The sequence below is a fragment of the Pezoporus wallicus genome, unplaced genomic scaffold, assembly GCF_028554395.1.
Source record: "Pezoporus wallicus isolate ANWC-B61680 ecotype Strahan unplaced genomic scaffold, APGP_CSIRO_Pwel_v1 contig_1, whole genome shotgun sequence".
Lineage (NCBI taxonomy): Eukaryota > Metazoa > Chordata > Aves > Psittaciformes > Psittacidae > Pezoporus > Pezoporus wallicus.
In genome coordinates, this window is record NW_026639226.1 from 303,059 (window position 1) to 321,564 (window position 18,506).

At 55.1% G+C, this 18,506-nt stretch overlaps 1 protein-coding gene across 5 annotated transcripts in view; it reads left to right on the top strand.

Annotated features, from left to right (window-relative positions):
* HDAC7 (histone deacetylase 7) overlaps window positions 1–18,506 on the top strand; it is a 78,166-nt gene that overhangs the window by 30,281 nt on the left and 29,379 nt on the right. For 2 of the 5 annotated variants that reach the window (XM_057413938.1, XM_057413940.1), the window contains exon 1: window positions 5,471–5,937. The exons of 1 other annotated variant lie outside the window; for it this stretch is intronic. In XM_057413938.1, the coding sequence (XP_057269921.1) occupies window positions 5,847–5,937 (91 nt within the window). In that variant the 5' untranslated portion in view covers window positions 5,471–5,846. Of the gene's footprint in view, window positions 1–5,469; window positions 5,938–18,506 lie in introns of those variants that run through there. 2 more of the 5 variants (XM_057413942.1, XM_057413937.1) reach the window with 2 other exon arrangements.

Sequence of the window (18,506 nt, forward strand, 5' to 3'; positions counted from 1 at the left end):
ACGTGCTTTTCCAGGGCGCCTGGGAGATCCTGCCATCGTGTTCTGAACAGCTGGGACCTTGGGGAGGGGAGAGAGCAAACAAGTGTGTTGGCACTGCTCCGAACGAGGCAGCTCCATCAGCCCCGCTGCCTGCCTCTCATAGAGCTGGGGTGCGAATCGCCTCTTCAGCGTCGGTTCAAACATCAAGACCTCAGTTTTTCTGCTCTGATTTATTCCCTTTTGATCTCCATCCAGCCCCGCAGCTCCTCTCTTGTACAGAGGGACGGGACGTGAGTCAGTCTGAGCTGCTGAGTCCTTCCCGATGTCTGCGTCTCATTCCCTTGCTATGCTCCCTGAAGGCAGGAATGCATCCGTCCCCAGCTCAGGCTTTGCCAGCTTCCTACGAGCAGCTTCTTTGCTGACTTTTTGTGACGCTGGTAAAATGGGGGAGATGGCAGAGAAGGCAGAGAAGCGTGTCCTGGCCAGGCTGAGCTTGAACAGACTGCTTGCAGCTGGGTGGGCTCGTGTCAGACTTGAGCAGCGCTCTGTGACCGAGGCTTTGAGAGCCCCGCATGGTCTCTCATCTGCTGCTCTGGCTGCCCTAAAAATACTGCCAACCCCCCTCCTGCTTGCACCTCACTGCATGGCTGTGCTGTTTTCCTGCCGTTGCTGGTGCTTCAACGCATGGGGTTTGTTTCTGGTCTCTTTGGGTGTTGTCCAGGCTGAATTGCCTTACCCAAAGAGCAGGGCTGGGCCTGGAGTATGCTGGGAACAGCTCTGTCGCTCCCAGGAGGTCTGAGTTGGGCCATTTGCTGCGTGATGTGATGGTGTCTTGAAGCTTTCAAGGGGGTGTACAGAGCTCCAGAGGCATACAGGGGGTGGTGGGGTTGCAGTGGGAGTTGCTAGTGTTGTGAATACGAACTTCTTAGCAGGAAAACTGGAGTCTGGTGAAGTTTAGGAGTTGCAGCTCCGTCCTGCAGAATGCAGACGAAGGATTTGTTTTCTTTCCCTGCCTTGGAGAGCTCTGTCTTCTCTTGAAACTGTCTTCCAGATATAGCAGCAGTTGCTAACCCTGAATGAATGCGTGCTGAATTTAGGCTGCTGTGCGTCGTGCAGGCTTCAGTCGTCTGGCTTTGAGCTTAGCCAGAGCAAGCGAAGCTGCTCTGCTTGGGTGGCGTTGTCCCAGTTGTCCGACTATAAATAGCAAACGGAGCCCAAGTGCTTCTTGAACTGGCTTTGGAAATTTCCCAACCTCACCTTGGAGGAGGGGTTTGTGCCAAGGCACATCAGCCCTTGGCACAGTGGGGCTGAGGGCGGTGAATGCGCAGCGTGATGCACAAGGACCCATAAGTGCGTCGATGAGGTGGCAGGGTTGCTGTGGGTGCCGTGTGTCCGTGTCCCTGTGATCCCTGTTGGGCAATACCTGAGGATGCTGAGGAAAGAGCGTTGAGTCAGTGCAATGCTGTCACACGAGAGGTCTTCAGCAAGGAGGGAATGTCCGAAGTGGAGACACGGAGATGGAAGGGCTGGAGTGAGGTAAAATCACGGAATGGGTTGGGTTGAAGGGACCTTAAAGCTCATCCAGTGCCAGGCCCTGCCACGGGCAGGGCCACCTTCCACTAGAGCAGCTTGCTCCAAGCCCCTGTGCCCAACCTGGCCTTGAACACTGCCAGGGCTCTGTTACCCTTTGATGCTTTAACACATCACACCCTTCATCCTTGAAGTTCAGTCCATATTCAAGGCTAAGAGTGGTGGATGATGCTCTTGTTCTGTTGGTGTTATTGTCAATGCAAGAATTCTGCAGGTGTCTCTGAGGCTGGAGTGTTCCCCAGTGTCTGTCTGGCTTGCTCTTTGCACCTCAGCACAGCAACAAACTAGATGGCTCCCCCATGGGTGGATACTTTGGGCTTCATCCCATGAGGTGCTTGTATCCAGGAGCAGTGCCAGCAGGGGAATTAGCTCTTCCACAGGGTTGCATTGCACAGTTGAATCCAAATACTGCTCACATCAGTGCAAAACAACCACTTGCTGCTGGTCTGGAACACAGTCCCACTCACCCCATGGCCTCCCTGTGCCACAGTGAATGACCACGTGTGCTCAGGAGGACAGAGGCTCCATGCTGGAAAGGTGGGTGCTCAAGGTAGGGAGTAGGAGGAGCACAGAGTAAACCAAGCTGGAAAAGCCCTTTAAGCTCATCCAGTCCAACCATTCCCAGCACTGCCACGGCCACCACTGACCCATGGCACTGAGGGCCTTGTCTCCATGGTGTGTGAGCACTTGCAGGGACAGTGGCTGCAGCCACTCTCTTGGGAGCAGAGATCTACCCCACCTCACTACCACCTCCTTTCAGGATGGAGGTAAATACCTGGGGAAAGAGCTGGAAGCTGAGGGTATCTCATATTCATCTCCAGAAGAGACTCATTTCTCTCAATGGAGAGGTTTTCCAGGTGCAGAGTGTCCCCAACAGTGGTGCCTGCCTGGAGCATCCTCCAGTGTCCATGAGTGGGACAGGAGCAGGAGTTGCTGCTGGCCCTGTGTGGCTCCGAGCTTCTGGCACTGATAGCTGATGGCTTTTATTGGTCTGTTTGTGCATTGTGGCGTGTAACGTAGGATCCAAAAAGCACTACTGGTCTGAAGTAATCCCTCAAACCAAGACCCAGACCTTTGCTTATTTTAGAAATGACTCATTTGATGTTATGGAGATGAAATAAGCAGGTAGGGCTTCCTGGGGCATTTGGGTTACTTGACAGGATTGCTCTCATCTGTACTGATTCACTGGGTCATGTTAGGTGATCCTGGACTTCTCGTCCATCTGCTTTCCCACTTTCGTCTCCTTCTTTGCCTCTTTTATTCCCTTTCTCCACCTTTTATTAGAGTAGACCCAGTTCTCCTGCAGCTCCTGCTCTGCAAGGAGAGTGAGGTAACATAGGAAGGTGTCCTGATCCATTTGGTGTTCCAGTTGCAGCCAGAAGGATATCAGCCTCTCACCTGGGTCATGGAGCAACATGTCCAGGGAACCTCTGGAGCATACTGCCATCCTGGAAGTGCCTTGGAGTTCAGCTTCCACAGAGGGTGGAAGAAGGGCATGGAGGCAGCCTCCAGGGAGAAGTGGATTCCCTGATGCTGCAGGAAGGAGTCAGGACATCCCCCTGGGAGCACTTCTCCTGGGGATGTTCTTGAGCCTTCACGGAAGGAGACTCTCTTACGCAACGGAGGGGAAACCAGGGCTGATGCTGAGGCTGCTTTTTCAAGCGCTGCTCTTGTGTAAGAGCGAAGCCTTGGGCAGCACAGAAAATGTGGAGAACATCCTCCAGTCACTCAGGCCAGCTCAACGTGAGGGTTGCTCCGTGAATCTCTGCCTTTATGAGTACCTTCAGCTTCAAGGGTATGTAAATTCTCCAGGTTTGCTCAGGGCTCGATGCACTTCAGTTGAGGAGGAGATTTCCATATGTAGCCTGGGGGTGCGACTACCGAGTGAAAAGAGTCTCTTCTCTTCCTGCCATAGACTCTTTTCTTCATGTCGCTGCCTTCAGCAACACTTCAGAGGCTGGGGAAAGCGGCTGCTTTCCAGTGTTCCCTTCCAGTGGCTGCAGGGTGGGAATATTCACAGCAGAGAGGCTGTATCTGAGATGGGAAACACATCCCCACATGTCCTTTTTGCCATCCGTGTGGGCTCACCTTTGCTCCTCTGGCTTCTGGCCCTGGCCCAGGGTTGTGGCAGGGACCAGCACATGGCTCCTTGCTGTTGCAGGGATGTGGAGGATGGAGGGCTGACCGTGGAACACTGGTATGCAGGAGCTTCCCTTGGGGCTCATGTCCTGGCTTCTGAGCTCCTGGCTCCTTCTTTCCTCCTTCCAGCACTGCACCAACACCTCACTGCAGCAGGAGAGGGGTCCCCGAGTGAGGATGTGGTGGTGTTGGTGGGCAGACTTGCACTATGGTCCATTTACCTTGAGCACTGCTTCCACAGAGACCAAGCCTGAGAGCAGACACACTTCCCCATGTCTCAGGGCTGCATCAAAGCCTGATGAAGCTACCAGCCCTGTGCTCAGCCCCCTTTGTGGCCTTGCTGCTCCCCTCTGCACTGGGGCTGAGATGCGCTGGATCCTCCTCATCCTCGGTGGCACTTCCATCCCCACAGCACAAGTGCAGAACAGAGCAGAGGTGGCAGTGGCTCAGGAAAGGGGTTCCCCACGCAGGGGGACAGCCCAGGGTGGCTGGGTTTGGTCTGGGTCCCTGTGGCATGGGACAGGCAGGACCAGCAGTGCTGCCTCACGCCGCTGTAAGCATTGAAGTGCAGCGTTAAGCAGATCTGTGGCTTGTGATCTTCATTCAGCGTGGTCAGCCTCTTTGAAACTCTGGGTTAGTTAATACAGAGGCCTTAATAAGCAGTTGCTGTCCGGGTGATGACTGGAACTGGAGGTGCCCTGGTCCCTTGACGCTCTGTGGAAGGTTTGGAGGGTGGTTTTGTAACAGACAAAGCTGGGGGGTTTGGGGAATTCAGTTGTTTAGTGCTGTAGACTCTCAATCCCTGCTTAGGACATACCCCTGTCCAGCAACCAGTGGAAAAGACAGTTCTTGGGTTTGAGAATAGACTGTATTCAAATGATGGGATGGACATGCTATGACCTAGCAGAGAACTGCTGCAGGGACTGCTTTCAGGTGGTGGGTTTGACTTCCGGAAGCCATGGCTTGTATGTTTGTTTTCCCAGTATCCAAGGGTTGAAATCAACCACGCTCCAAGTGTTGCCACTTAGATTTCCCTATATTAATGTTGGTTGCTAACCAAGACCAGATCTTTCCTAAACACGTCTGGTGCCTGGGCACGATCAGCCTTTCTTCTAAGGCTGAAGAGCTACGAGGGTCTGCTTGAGGTTAGAAAGCACCGCCAAGGGTTGGGGTTTGTGGCTGCGTTGGTTGCTTTGGCTGTGGCGGCTCCCTTTGAGGCAGGATCTCTGGCACGGAGCTCCATGGAGGTGCCTGGGCAGGTTGAACCTGTGGCAACACGTTCTGCTCCACGTGGGCTGCGTGCTGGAGCTGTGGGCAGCACAGGAGGTGGTTTGCTGGGGTTTTGCTGGATCCCATGCGGGGAGAAGCGATGGTCACACCGGGCTGCTGCACCTTGGGCTCCGGTTGTAGAGTTCTTGGTGGGCTCAGATGGGCCTGGAGATGGCTGGTGCTGGACCCAGGACAACCCGCCTGCTCCAAACATGGATGCTGTGGCTTGGGATTTGAGGAATGAGCTGGCAAAGCGGCATGGGGATGGCCTGGAGGATTCCTCACAGCCTCAAAAGCACGCACCTTCTGTTGCCCCAGTCTTTCGTGGTGAGGTGAGAGTTGTTGTGCAGAGTTTCCTCTTTATATCCTCTTATGTCACGCTCCCTCGCCGGCTGAGTGCACCCAAAATAGCTGCCAATCCCAGGAGGTTTCACTTCAAGGTCTCTATTCTTAGCTTGCTGGTTAGCTGAGCAAGCCGCCTGCCTCAGTAGTCATGAGTTCAAGGAGCGTAGGGTAAAGACTCAACCCTAAGTCATGCAGGAGTTCTCTCTTGTGTTTCGTGGCAGCCTTGAAGGGGCAGTTTGGGCAGAGCCCGACTCAGCAGCCTCAGCCTCGCGTGCTCAAAAGGAGAGCCGCATGGATGTGAGGGTGAAATGAGAGCTGCTGGAGCTGGGATTTAACTCCGGAGGAGGCGGACGGCTCCGGAGCCGGGATGACTCAGTACGTGAGAGTCTCTTCAGTGGCCTGTTGCGTCTGCCCCATCTAGGAGCAGCCTTGTCAGAGAGCAGCCTTCTCAGATGCCTCTTACCGCTGCGCTGATGATCGGATGCGTGCGTGCGCGGCAGGGCTGAAGCAGAAGTGAATGTGGGATGCGGAGCGGTGGCTTCCCAGGAGCGGAGCTGGCTGGTGTTGCGCCGAGGCTGAAGATACCTGCTGCGCTGGTGATGTTCAGCCCATCCTGTAAGTGCCTGTCCCATCCCGTGGGGACTTTTTCCTGCCTTGCATGGCTGTGATTCCTTGGTTCGCTCGTGGTGTGTATGGGAGCATCCTTGTGTACACAGCGGTTCGCGCAGGGGTCTGAGCTGCAGCTCTAATCTGTGTCTGGTGGATGCGGCTACCTCTGGGGCAGGTTTGAGGTTTAGATCGCCCCTATGCAGAGTCCCTGCTCTGGAGCTTTCTGAAGCCTTGTGGCCACAGGAGGGGAGCAAACAGCATCAGTCCCAGTTGCACCAGCACACACAGGACAGGCTCATCGGTCCCCTCTCTGCCTTTTCTGGCTGTTTCACTGGCAACTCAGCATTTACCCACCAGCTCTTGCTCGGATCTGCTGAAGGTGCTGCCTAGATGGATGCAGAGGCACCTCTCAGAGTCTTTCATCAGGACTTAGCTATTTTCAGAGTGTGTTTTGGGAGAGATCTTGTTTTCCGGGCTCCATTTACATTCCTTTGTCCTTCTCAAACTATTGTTGAAGCTTTGCTTGGGTTTAGATGGGTTTCAACCCTGGAGTGGATCAGAGCACAGCATTCCGGCGTTAGGGTACGGGTAGGAGCGGCATCCTGCACCTCAGGGACTTATGGCACAGGAGGAGCAAGCCCATCCTGAGGACAAAAGGTGCTGGCCGTGGCTTTTGCTGTGTGCTGCGGGGTCGCTTGGGACGTGGGGTTGCTGGGGAGGGAGCGTTGTGTACGGAGCTCGCATCCTGCCTACGCTGCGGGTACCGGTCACGTGCGGACGAGGCCTTTGTCCTGAGCCTGGCTGCTTTTTGAGAGTTTATTTTTAGGTGCTCTCTGGCTTCCTCTTCCTCCCTCGCTGCGCTCCCTCCCTCTTGCGAGCTCCCTCTTCTAGGATTGCTTCTTGAACAATCAGTTCCTCCTTAAACCCAGTTTTGCAGGGCCTTTGTCTGCGCTTGGGAGCCGGCCCAGCTTTCGCCTTAGCAGCTGCTGGCTCCTTTGGGGTAAGCAAGAACAAATCAAGGCTTACACTGCATGAAGCAGTTGAGCCTGAGCTGTCTTTCAAACTGGAGACAGCTGTGCAGCCTCTGCACGGAGCCTGCCTGGAGGGCACAGAGGCTCCTTGGATAGAAACTTCTCCTGCCAATGGCCTGGGCTTAATGGGTTTGTGCTGCTGATCCCTGCACTGCCCCAGTGAACTCCTCTGGGTGCCTCTGGTTACAAAGCACAGCTCTGGAATAACTCCCTTTCCTTGAAGGCTTGGTCTCCACCAACTTTGCTTACAGGCTCCTGTGGGAATTCAGCTTTTGGAATCATGGAATCAACCAGGTTGGAAAAGCCCTTTAAGCTCATCCAGTCCAGCCATTCCCAGCACTGCCAGGGCCACCACTGCCCCATAGCACTGAGGCCTTGTCTCCATGGTGTGTGAACACTTGCAGGGACAGTGACTCCAGCCTTACCCTGGGCAGCCTGTTCCAATGCCTGAGCACCCTTTGGGGAAGGAATTGTTCCTCAGCTCCATCTAAACCTGCCCTGGTGCAGCTTGAGGCTGTTTTCTCTTGTCCCATCCCTTGTTCTTTGGGAGAAGAGACTTTGGGATGCTGTGAGTGGTTTGATCACCATCTGAAAGCACAGATTCTGGCTGCAGAGCATCGTGGTGGGACCCACATCGTGGTGGGACCCATGCAGTGGACAAGCTTTGGAGGCAGCGAGCTGTTGGCATCCCCTTGGGCTCTTTGCTAAAGCAGAGGGACACGGCAGAGTGGCAGCGCTGCAGGAACCCTGGCCTGGCTCTGCTGGTTTAAGGGCAGGATTTGTAGATAAGCAGCATGCGTTGGTTTAAGAACAGCAATGTGGGAGAAGGGAGGGGAGCAGCAGATAAGCCTTGGGCTCGTGCAGGAGAAGTTTCCATCTGACACTAGGGCAGGGAGTTGCACCAGGGACGGTGTTTTGCTGAGATGAACGGGGCAGTTTTCTCTCCCCTCATCTCGTTGTCCTCATCTTCTGGTGCTTTAGATTAGACTTGGGTTATCCTCTTTCGACACCCGGCCTAACCGTAATGAAGAGCTCCCCAACAGATCTGCTGGTGTTCAGTGTGCTGCAGCCTTGTCCTTCTCCCAGCTCCTATCCCCTGGTTCTCAGAGCTCATCCGAGCCAGCAGCAGGCTTGGACATGGGATGCAATGGTGGCAAACTCCTCAGAGCTTCTTGCAGTTTCCCTTTATTTCAGTTCTCCAGAGGATATGTGCTGCAGGTCCTGCCCATGGTCCCAGGTTTGGGCTCTGTGGTTGGGATGCACTGCGCTCCTGCAGACTGGAGGTGCTGGTGGAGCTTCCTAACCTGCCTTCCAGGTTTGATTCATCCCACACTCAGGGCTGTGTATTGAGACCAAGAAAGGGATTTGGTGGCTTTGGTGCTGTAAGGCATTGAGGACACACTTGCAAGACCAAAAGTCCATCCTTTCTGGTGGGCCAGGCATTGAGAGGTGATGATGATCCCTTCTTTGCATGGTAGCATGGGCAAACCTTGCTGTTGACTCAATAACAGGAATCAGGGGATTAAAGCAGACCTTGGCTCCTGAATGCAAGCGGTCTTGGCACTTGGACTCCTCTATAGAAGATCCAGAGGCTGCTCAGAGCTGGGCTTGTGGAGTGCATGGTGGGTCATGAGTTGTCAGCAAGGTCTTCTCCTGCCTTGTTGGTGACCCCCCTAGGGCTCCCTGGAGCTGGGTTTGCTCTTATGGCCAAGGCACTTGCTCTACAAGCTAAGGCAGTTTGGGGCCAAATCCAGGGAGCTTTTGCATGGAGGGTTCCTGAGGGATGCCTTCAGCTTCCTGCCACCCTGTACCGATTACTGCTTGACTTCTGCTCTCTCTGCCCATGGGAGGCAGACTCTGAGTGCCCCAGTGAGCAAACAGGGCTTGGACAAGCGTTCCAAAGCTGGGGCTGGAACCTGCTTTTCTAGTATGACAGAGCAGCTCTCAGCCACTCTCCCTCTTTAAAGCAAGTGTACTCACAGAGGGTTTGGCTTCTCTGTCTGGAACTGATTTTTTAGCCATTAGCCATAGACGGGGCAAAAGTCCCTGCAGGCTTTATCCAAGCAGCTCATTGTGGAGCTGTCGGAGGTGCTTTGCATTGCAACGCTTTGTCTCATGTGGTGGGTCCATCCCTGGCCATAATGGGCCTGCACGGATGCTGAGTGTCGTCCCCCCCTGCCTTCCTCATCAGCTGGATGCTCCATAAAGGGAGCAGGAATAATTCCCCTGGATTAAATCACGGCTCTTCTCTCTCTCCTTCCATCTCCAAGGCTCTGCCATGGTAAACAGCCGCTTGCTGGAGTAGGTAAGTGGAGGCAGCGCAGTCCTGCCAAGCCCTCGTGTCCACAAATGACTAAATCCTGCCTGAAAAGTCAGAGTATGAAAACATTAGTTTTGGGGTTTGGCTGAGCCTCGGGGAGCGCTGGGATCGAGCCCAGCAGGAGAGCAGAGCCATCCCTCTGAATGCGGCTGGAGGATGGCTCTGCTGCTGCAGACGTGCTTGGGGGGGGGGGGGGGGGAAGACAGGGGTCTGGGATGCTGAGGGGTGCTGGACCAGTGCTCCCAATGCTTGGACCATCCCTATAGCCGGGGCTCAGAGCTCCTGCAGATGCTGTTGTGCCCCTTGGCAAAGCGTGCTGGCTGCAGGGTGGTGCTGTGGCTGCGAGCCCTCCTGGGTCATCAATAACTGCTGTCTGGAGAGCTGGTGGAGGAGCTGTCTGCCAGCCCTGTGCAGATGCAGCAGCACCTTGCCTGGGTTGTCTGGCTTTTAAGCTGGCTTTTCTTCCATGTGCGCTTCCACGGTGGGGCCCTGCACGCAGCCACGTTTCTGGGTGCTGCCCTCATTCGTTTGCTGCTCTGACATCCCATGGTGGGACAGTGGGGGGGGCTCGTTGCCTGCTTGGGGCTGAGGCAGGAGCCTTGTGGAGCTGTGTTGGGTCCATCATCCTGGCACAGCCTGGCTGGTTGGCTCTGCCATCGGCTCATAGGGAATAGGTGGATATGAGGTGTCCCTGCCTGGGGCAGGGGGTTGGAATTGGATGAGCTTTAAGGTCCTTTCTGATCCAAACCATTCTATGACATAGGAGATACTGATGCTCTGGGAAAGGAGAGCTCTGAGCAGCTCCGTGCTAAAGCCTCTTTGTGCATTTTGGTGTCTGGTTAACATATACTGGAGCAGGAGCCTAAAAGGGTGGAGAGCAGCCTGGTAGTAGCCCAGTCCAGCTGGGTGCCCTGGTGTGCTCCTGGGAGCATCAAGTCTTGCTGCCTGAAACATCCAGCATGTTTCACCTCAGTGGCCCAGGCTGCAGCAAGAGCAGGTCAAGCAGAGCAGTGGCAGGCTTGTGATGCTCTGCTGGCTGCTCATCTGCTCCCAGTGGCTTTCGGTGACCATTCCCTGCCTCCACAAAGGAAGCCCCACTCCAAAGAGCAACCTCTATCGCTGCCTGCAGGATCTGACCCTTCTCAAAGGCTCTGCAGTGTCTGCATAGAGATAAGGGTAGGGTTTAAGGCCAAAAATTAGGAGAATTTCCTGCTGCTAGAGATGGAGCCTGGATAATCCCGATTTAGGGCTTTGACTCCCATCTGCCGCCTCCCTGGGCTCCCATGGGATGCTGACCTGCTTCCCAGCTTGTTGGGCTCTCCCAACTCACGCCCATTGCAGGGTCAGTGCCTCGCTATGGGATCTGTAGGTGGCTTGAGCCCACGGATCCCTGCACTGAGGGCAGCCCAGCTCCCAGGTGCCGCCTCCTCCCGCGGCAGGGCAGAGCCCGGCAGCGGGCCGCCCGCTCCGCGTGGCCAGGCTCCGTGGGGAGACGCTGGTATGTGAGATGTAAACTCCATCGCAGCGTTTCGATTACAGCCCTGTGAAAAACATCAGCTCCCCTAAATGGAGCCCAGATGGTGGCGGAAGAAGCTGTGCAACGCATCGGAGCCCAGGGCCAGGAATTGCAGGAACCGGGTGAGCAAAGGGACCGGGGCTGAGGGGGAGGGAGAGGAAGGGAGCTAGGGTTACAGCTCATGGAGCCTGCCTCTGCACCAAGGGTCAATTCCTAAACCAGGCTGCTTAATCCAACTCGCCCCCCCCAGAACAGCTTTGGCCGCCGAATGTCTCCCACGTTGCATCACTCAACGCAGCGTTTCCAAAGCTGAGGTTTCCCACAGCTGAACTTGTGGATGGCGAGAGGCCAAGAGCTCTTGGGCAAATCCGAGGGGACCAGGTAGATCTGAGGCAATGAATACAGAGCTCAGGAGCTCTTCCAGAAGAGGAGCTTCCCAGCTTCCCCATGCCAGCAGGTTCAGTGCCCCGGGAGAGGGTCGAGTGTGCACAGGGAGCCTGGAGATGGAGACATGTCTTAGGTGAGACAAGCTCTGACACACACCCCAGCAGCCGGGTGATGGCATGGTCAAGGGCAGGCTGTGGGGAGGCTGACCATGACTCAGTATCCTGGTCTTGGGATAAAAGCATCCCTGGGCACTGAGAGAGCTGTCTGGGAAGCTTGGAGTGATCCTTCACCCCGCTGTGCTGCAGGGGCCTCCAGCAGACCTTGTTCTGGGTGACTGGGAAAGGCATGGGGTGATAGAGGGGTACTGGGGGGACCACGGAGCATATCTGGTAGGGCTGGACCCCATGAAGTGCACACAGGAGACCGAAGTGGAGGCTTCCAAATGATGCTGAGGTGATGTGAGAGCAACTTAAATTTGTTGGTGATGGCTTTGGACTGCAGCAGGTAGACCTTCCCTCTGGGTCAGGACAGGTCCAGTGGTGAGGAGGTGCTGGGAGGGTTTGGCCACATTACATGACCATTAGGAATGGCTGAGTTGTGACTTGGAGAGCTGAGGGGGATGGTGGGAGCTGAGGTGTTTATGAAGAAATCAGTCTCTTCCTGAGGTCATTGTGTGAAGAGAAGTTGTGGGGAGACCCCAGACAGGTCCAGATGGGATTGGGGCTCCTGTTAGGAGCCCACCCTCCCTCCATTCTCCCTGCTCTGCCCTTCCTCTGTCTCCTTCTTTTCCCTTCCAAGAGCTGCTGCATTCCTCAGTGCCACCCACTTGATGCAAAAGGGACTGGGGTGAGCTGGGGACAGGAGCAGGAGGGACAAGGGGGGCTGAGCCCAGCGCAGGTACCAAGCTGTGGGCCTGCAGGTAAGCTTGTCCACACAGCCTTCACCTTAGAGGAAGGCCCACATCCCTCGGGATAACAATGTGTGCAGGAGCAGCGCACCCTTCCCCTCAGAGATAAGTTTGTGTGCAGACACAGCCCGGAGATAAACACCCTGGAAGGCAAACACCCGAGTCCTGCACTAGCAAACAGCCATCGTGTGCCTGTGTCTGCCCTCCCAGGGTGCCCAGCAGAGCCAGGTGGGTGCTCAGCACCCACCGCACCAGCCCTGGACCTGATTTTGTCCTAGAAAATCATGTGTGGTGCCCCCAAATGGGATGTTCGGGAATGGAGAACAGGAGGAGTTTGGTGTCATCTGCAGCTTGAACCGGCTGCAGCTTTCAGAGATGCTCAGAGCATCTTTCTGCTCAGCCCCCAAAGTGCTGTTAGACCCCAGGGTTTGTGTGCCTGAAGGATGCTGGCATCTTTAGGCTGGGGATTTACTTTTCCAGTAGCTCTCAGGTAACCTTCACGTGCAGCACAGAGCTTTTAAAAGCTCCTTTAAGCTGCAGGAGGGGTTTTGTTAAGCTCCTTGTGTCTTGGGGAAGTTGTGAAATGGTCCCAAATGAAACCATCACACTGGGAATGCTTCTCAGGGGGTTTCAATGTGTGTTTTGGGACCCTCCCTGTGAAGGGAGGTTGGTTGGGTTCCACTTGGGCCCTCAGGAGCAGCCTGAACTGGGTTTAAGACCATTTGGGATGTCCATGAGGGCTTACTGCTGGTGTCTCTGCAGCCAGCTCAGCCATCTGCACTGAAATGCCGACGCTGGCAGCTGCATCCCAGCTGGAGCTGCTGGATTGGGATCTTTCCCCGAAGCCAGACTCCAGAGTTTTAGTTTTCAGGACTGGCTGGGAAATCTTTAGGGCATCGTCCCATAATCCCAGCTGAGATAAGGGGGAGTTGTGGTGACGTTCAGCCCTGCGTGTGCTGCTGCGGCCGCCTCCCAGCACATCCTGCAGTATCTCTGAGTTGAAGTTTAATGGCAAAACAACAACCAAGAGCATGTAAACCCATGTTTTGGTGCAAGTTGTGCTGTCTCAGGAGCGGGGAAGCCAACAGGCTGCTGTGGTTTAAGCAGGACACAGGCCAACAGCTATTACAGTGTGAGACTTGTGAAATGCAACGGTGCAAGTGCGCAACTGCAGTTTATGGACAACGTGAAGGAAGGTCACGGGTGCTACTGCCCCTCTGCTCATCTCTGATATGGTTTGGAGATGTTCAAGAGTTGGAGGTAAAGGCAGTGCAGAAAGAGACCCTCATGCCGTGATAATTGGAGGGGCTCTTGGTGACATTGCAGTCACCCCATAGTTACTCTGATGAAAGACTCATCATGGGTTATAACCAAGCAGGGGTGGTGGTTCCATGTCTCACCGAGAGGGCTTGCTCCAGTGCAGCTCAGTTCTGGGCTGAACAGCAGCTTGAGGAATGCTGTACTGAGGTTTGACTTGTGGATCACCAGCATCCACATCCAGGACAGCAGGAGCTGAGCTGTCAGCAGGGAGATGATGCTGGTCCTGCTCAAGCAGGGCCATGGTGGCTGTGCTCGAGTCCTCAAAAGTAACAGAACAGGGTTGAAGGCTCCACTGGGTCTGTGCTTCCTGAGTGATGCCAAGAAGGATCAAGCAGGAGTAAGGAGATGCCGTCACCCCTGTAATTCATGATTCCTGAGTGATCTTAATGCTGGGGCTAGCACTGTGCTTCAGCAGGGGCAGTGACTCGATGGGAGCAACCCATAACTACCAAAAAGTAGGATGTGCTTTGCAGGGAGAGATGATGATGATGAAGCTCGGGCTGCTTATCTCAGCAGAGGAGTCTCAGAGAATTGGCTCCTTTGGCTGATGGACCAAAACAGTGATGTGTTGGAAGCTTGTGGTTTCTGTGTTGGCCCTGTCCATCTGATGTGAACAATCTTGTAATGCCACATCTGATCTCTTCTGGTGTCAAATCACAGCAGAAGGGAGTCCCTGGAGACACGTCTGGAGTCTGCTCCTTCCCTGGCAAAGATCTCCAAGTCTCGCCTGTGGTTCCTCTGTGTTTTACTGGCTGCCTTTTGTGTTTGTGTTTTGAGGTGTGGGTTTGTAACAGCGGCGATGACGAGCCCTTGAAAGATCTGTCGAGACCAAGGAACTGGGAGCACTTTTAGCTCTCTTTCCCTCGGTGGGACCTTGCTGTCAGGGCTGGAGGGCTTGTTGGGTCTGGCTTGCTCACGAGTAACTGTGCTGCTTGGGTGGAGGTTCACTTGCTCTTCTGCAGAAGGCCAGACTGCTTGATAGCCTGGGACAGCGATGGGAACAAGTGATAGCGCTCGGCTGCTTCCCTGCTGGAGAGGTTGGGATGCTGGCACGGAGAGGCCCCATCGCGCCGCGCGGACGTGTCTGGGATGCCGTGCCAAGCGAGTGAAGGTGTGTCTGGGGAGAAGCCTGGGAGGGGAGCAGGGTGTAGGATGGGGTGCTGGCACATCTGGAGGTGGGACACACAAGCTTGCAGCAGGATTTGTGGGCTCGGCCTGCTTTGAGCTTGGGTGTGTGTGCTGCATCTGCACAAAGCGGCATGGCCTCCCTCCTGCCGCCTTATCGTCGGGCTTGGTGGGGCCTCCCAGCAGTGCTGCTTGCTGCAGGAGAGCCTTGCGAAACCCCATGGCTTTCCCCTCTGCCCGTGTGGCTTCTGGGTTCACCTCCTCACAGCCACTCTTGTGCATTCATGACCCTGGAATGAGGTGAGGCTTTGCCATAGCTGGCCCACTGACCAACATCCCAGTTGAGAACAGAGGTTCCCCATTACATGCTGGTCGCTTTTCTGATGTACTTGGCATTAGCACAGGGCTCTTCTGGTCGGAGAGATAGGGATACCCCAAACAGCAGGCTCTGGGATGAGCATCTCTGGCATCTCATTACAAAACCTGGTGGGTTTATGTTGTCAGCATATCTGAATTAATGGCAGAAGGACCATGAATTACGTGACTTTGAGGCGAGGGTTTGGTCCCAGTGAAGAGTTCCCAGCAGTTCTGTGTTTTAGGAAGTCATTTGACACATTGTCCTCAAGAATCTCAACTGAAGAATGTGCTGAAATTGCCTTGCCTGGATGGTGGCTGATGTGAGAAGCAGGAGATGGGGGTGAGAGCAGCGAGCGGCACCACACAATGTGTATGGCCGTGGGCAGGGGATGGTGATGTCTTAGTGAGGAGAGGAGTTTGCAGCCCCTCCATGCCTAGAAAGTCTTATTTCACTGAATAAGGAACTTTATGGCAGGGAATAGAAGTCACAACCCAAAAGTCTGGCTGTTTGCTGTGGCTTTCATGCAGAAAAGGCAGGTTGGATGGGGCTTGGAGCAGCCTGCTATGGTGGAAGGTGTCTGTGCCTGTGGCAGGGGTTGGAGCTGGAGGAGCTTTAAGGTCCCTTATGATTCTATGAAAAAAAAAGAGCTCTGTGAGGCAAAGACTAAGCAGGGGACTGGATATCGGGCTGGAGGTGATGGGTTTGAGTCTGGAACAGTGCAGGAAGGGTTTGTGCAGCTCAAGGCTGTCCGTGTGCTGGATGCACCCGCTCCTGCATCAGACTCAGCTCTGGCAAGGCTTTGCTGAGCAAGGGGGGGCAAGCAGCTGGGAGAAGAGGTGAAGCTGGCAGAAACCAGGCCTCGTAGGAGCTGATTTATCTGGACAGATGCAAACACTCCGTATCCAGCTGAAATCACAGCCTCCATCTCGGCTTCGCTCGCTGTTAGTTCCGCATCCCCGCTGCTCCCAGGGTCCTGCTGCGCTTGGCCCCAGCAGGAATTGCCCCGGTTGCTCCGTGTCTGCCTGCAGCAGAAACAGCCGCAGCACCTCCACAGCCTGTCCCACACAGTTGTGCTTGGGTTGCAGCGGGATACAGGAGCAGTGTTCCCTGCCAGGGCTCTGGATAGACCAGCTTTTCTCCTTCCCTTATCACCATCAGCTTTGGGAGCAGGGGAAGCCACTGCTGAGTTGTGGAAGAGCTTTTAGGCTTTGGCAGCAAAGGGGGAACGTCAAGAGGTGCATTGGCTGCAGAGGGACCACCTAAGAGACCTTGGGAGGTTGGCAGCAAGCAGGGCTGAGCAAAGAAATAGCAAAGTGATGTTGAAACTCCTGGAAGGGGCAGTTGTTGCTGCAGAAGAAGGGGGGGGAAATAACACAGAAGCATGGGAATGGCTTGCCACTAGATGGAGCGAATGGTTTTATGGGGGTTTATCCTCAGCCTCTGGTGAGTTCAGTCCAGGACCTCCACAGTGGGAATGGGAATTGGATCTTTCTCCTGGGCTTGACTTTGGGCATCAGCATCTTCTCCAGCACTTCTCCATCACGCTGAGGTGATGTGGTGATCCACGCTGTTGGATGTAGAGCAGAAGAGTCACTTCCAGGTATTGTGGGCACAGAAATAAAATCCTTGAGCTCTTGAAGCCCATGTCCTTCAGCAGAAGCAGTCTGGGACTCTTGTTTCCATGTGTGAGTATGGAAGAAGCTGTGCAGTGAAAAGGGCTTCTTTCCTGCCTTGATGGACCAGCAACAGAGCTGGTCCTCCTGAGGTTATGGGTAGGGGCAGTGGCCTTTTGGGAAACCACTGGTGCAAGAGTTGATGTCCTTGTGATGTGCATGAAGTCACAGCAGGACCTTGCCCACTGATCACAAGAGGCTCCACTCGCCCCATTGCCATCTTTTGGGAGCTGATGACTTGCACTATGGGGGACCCCCATGTCCCCTCCTGATCCCCCACCTCTTGTGGGGCTGCAGACCCCATCAGGAACACCACAGAGCTGCTAAAGGAGATCCATGTAGGAAAACCTTGGGCTGTCCCTCTCCAATGCCGATTGGGAGCATAAGGAATCCCTGCAGCAGCTCCCTGGTGATGCAGGTGTTGGGTCGGGGTGGGATGCAACATCTTCCCACCACCCTCACGCCAGGGGAGGGGTGAGCTACAGCAACAGGAATGCTCCCTTCCACTTGGGTGACTGCTCCCAGTTAGAGATGAAAACATTTGTTCCTGCACTTGGAGTCATTCCTGGGATTGCAACACCCAGGCTGTGTTTCCAATTAAGCTGCTGAAGTCGTCATTGGCTCAGCAGAGAGAAATCTGGCATTGCCTTCGTGTGCTCAAATGCCAGCTGAGATGTGCACGGTATTGAATGGGAAGGGACCCCCCCCAGCACCACCAGCACAGCATCACCCGGGGGTCCCTGGGCAGCTTCGGGCCGGCGGGGAGGGATGTGGCCGAGGGCAGAGCATTCCGCATTCCCTCCTCCTGGGAATGGAAACGCTTGGAATAGTTGTTGAGTTACTGCTGGGTTTTTCCTGCCTGGTTTCCTTCTGTTTCTGGGTGTGTGTTTTGTTTTGGGGAGAAGGGGAGGGGGGTGAAGGGAGTTGTGTTTGGTTTAGGCGCTGCGTCTGCAGGGCTCTTATTTACAGCCCCGCTGCTTAGCGGTGATGCTTGCCGTGCGTTGGGGATGATGATGTGACCTCTCCACCCCAGCCTCCTCCCAGGCCCTCCTTGTGGGGGGGTTCTCCTGTTCCATCGAGGCTGGAAGCTGTTTGGTTTGGGAGTTGAGTGATTCCTGAAGCGATGCCTGCGTTGGGGTCAGTGCCTTGGTGTTGCATGGAGGGCCCTGGTGGTGCATGTCTGTGTTAGCTGCATCTCTATGTTAGGCACCTCTGCAGGGAGGACAGACATCCCCTTGCCCATGGTTTTCTCTCTCCTAGGGCTGCTTTTGCAGAAGTCAGGGTTCCTGCCTGGAGCTGGAAGTGACCCCACACATTCCTCATCTCCCGTGTGGTGATCTGAGCAACGAAATTGGCTCAGGAGCCCGGTCCCAGCTGGGTGGGAGCAGTCCAGTGCGTTAGCACAAACACTCACCAAAGGCTGAGCCTGTGCAGAAATCTTCCCTTTCCAAGAATGAGGATCAGGCTGAGGCCCCCCTCCCTCCGGAGTCAGCAGGGATGGGAGCAGGGACAGGGAAGCTCAGTAGGTCACTGGTGGCTTTTCCCTCTAAGGGGGAAACACAAAGGAGCATGTGGACTCCTTTTCCCTGTTGGGAACTAGAGCAGGGATGGAGTGTCTGGCTGCCCCCTGCTCCGTGGAGTCCCCTCTGCCTGTTCCATAGGGATGCTGTTATCCACATCCCTGCAGCAAGGCTTCCTTGAGAGCTGGAAAGCGTTAAGTGAGGACGGTGACAAGACCACTCCCAAATTGGATCCTGCTCCTTTCCCATCTGCGAGGGCAGCACCGGGGCAGTATGTTCTTCAGTGGGAGTGTCGTGCAAAGCCTGTGCACCCTGCCCGGAGGCCAGCGCAGGCAGATGCGTGAAAGCCTGGAAAACACCCCAGGGAAGCGAGGAGAGGAGGGGGAAGGCAAGTTTACCACTGGTGTTTAATGCTGCA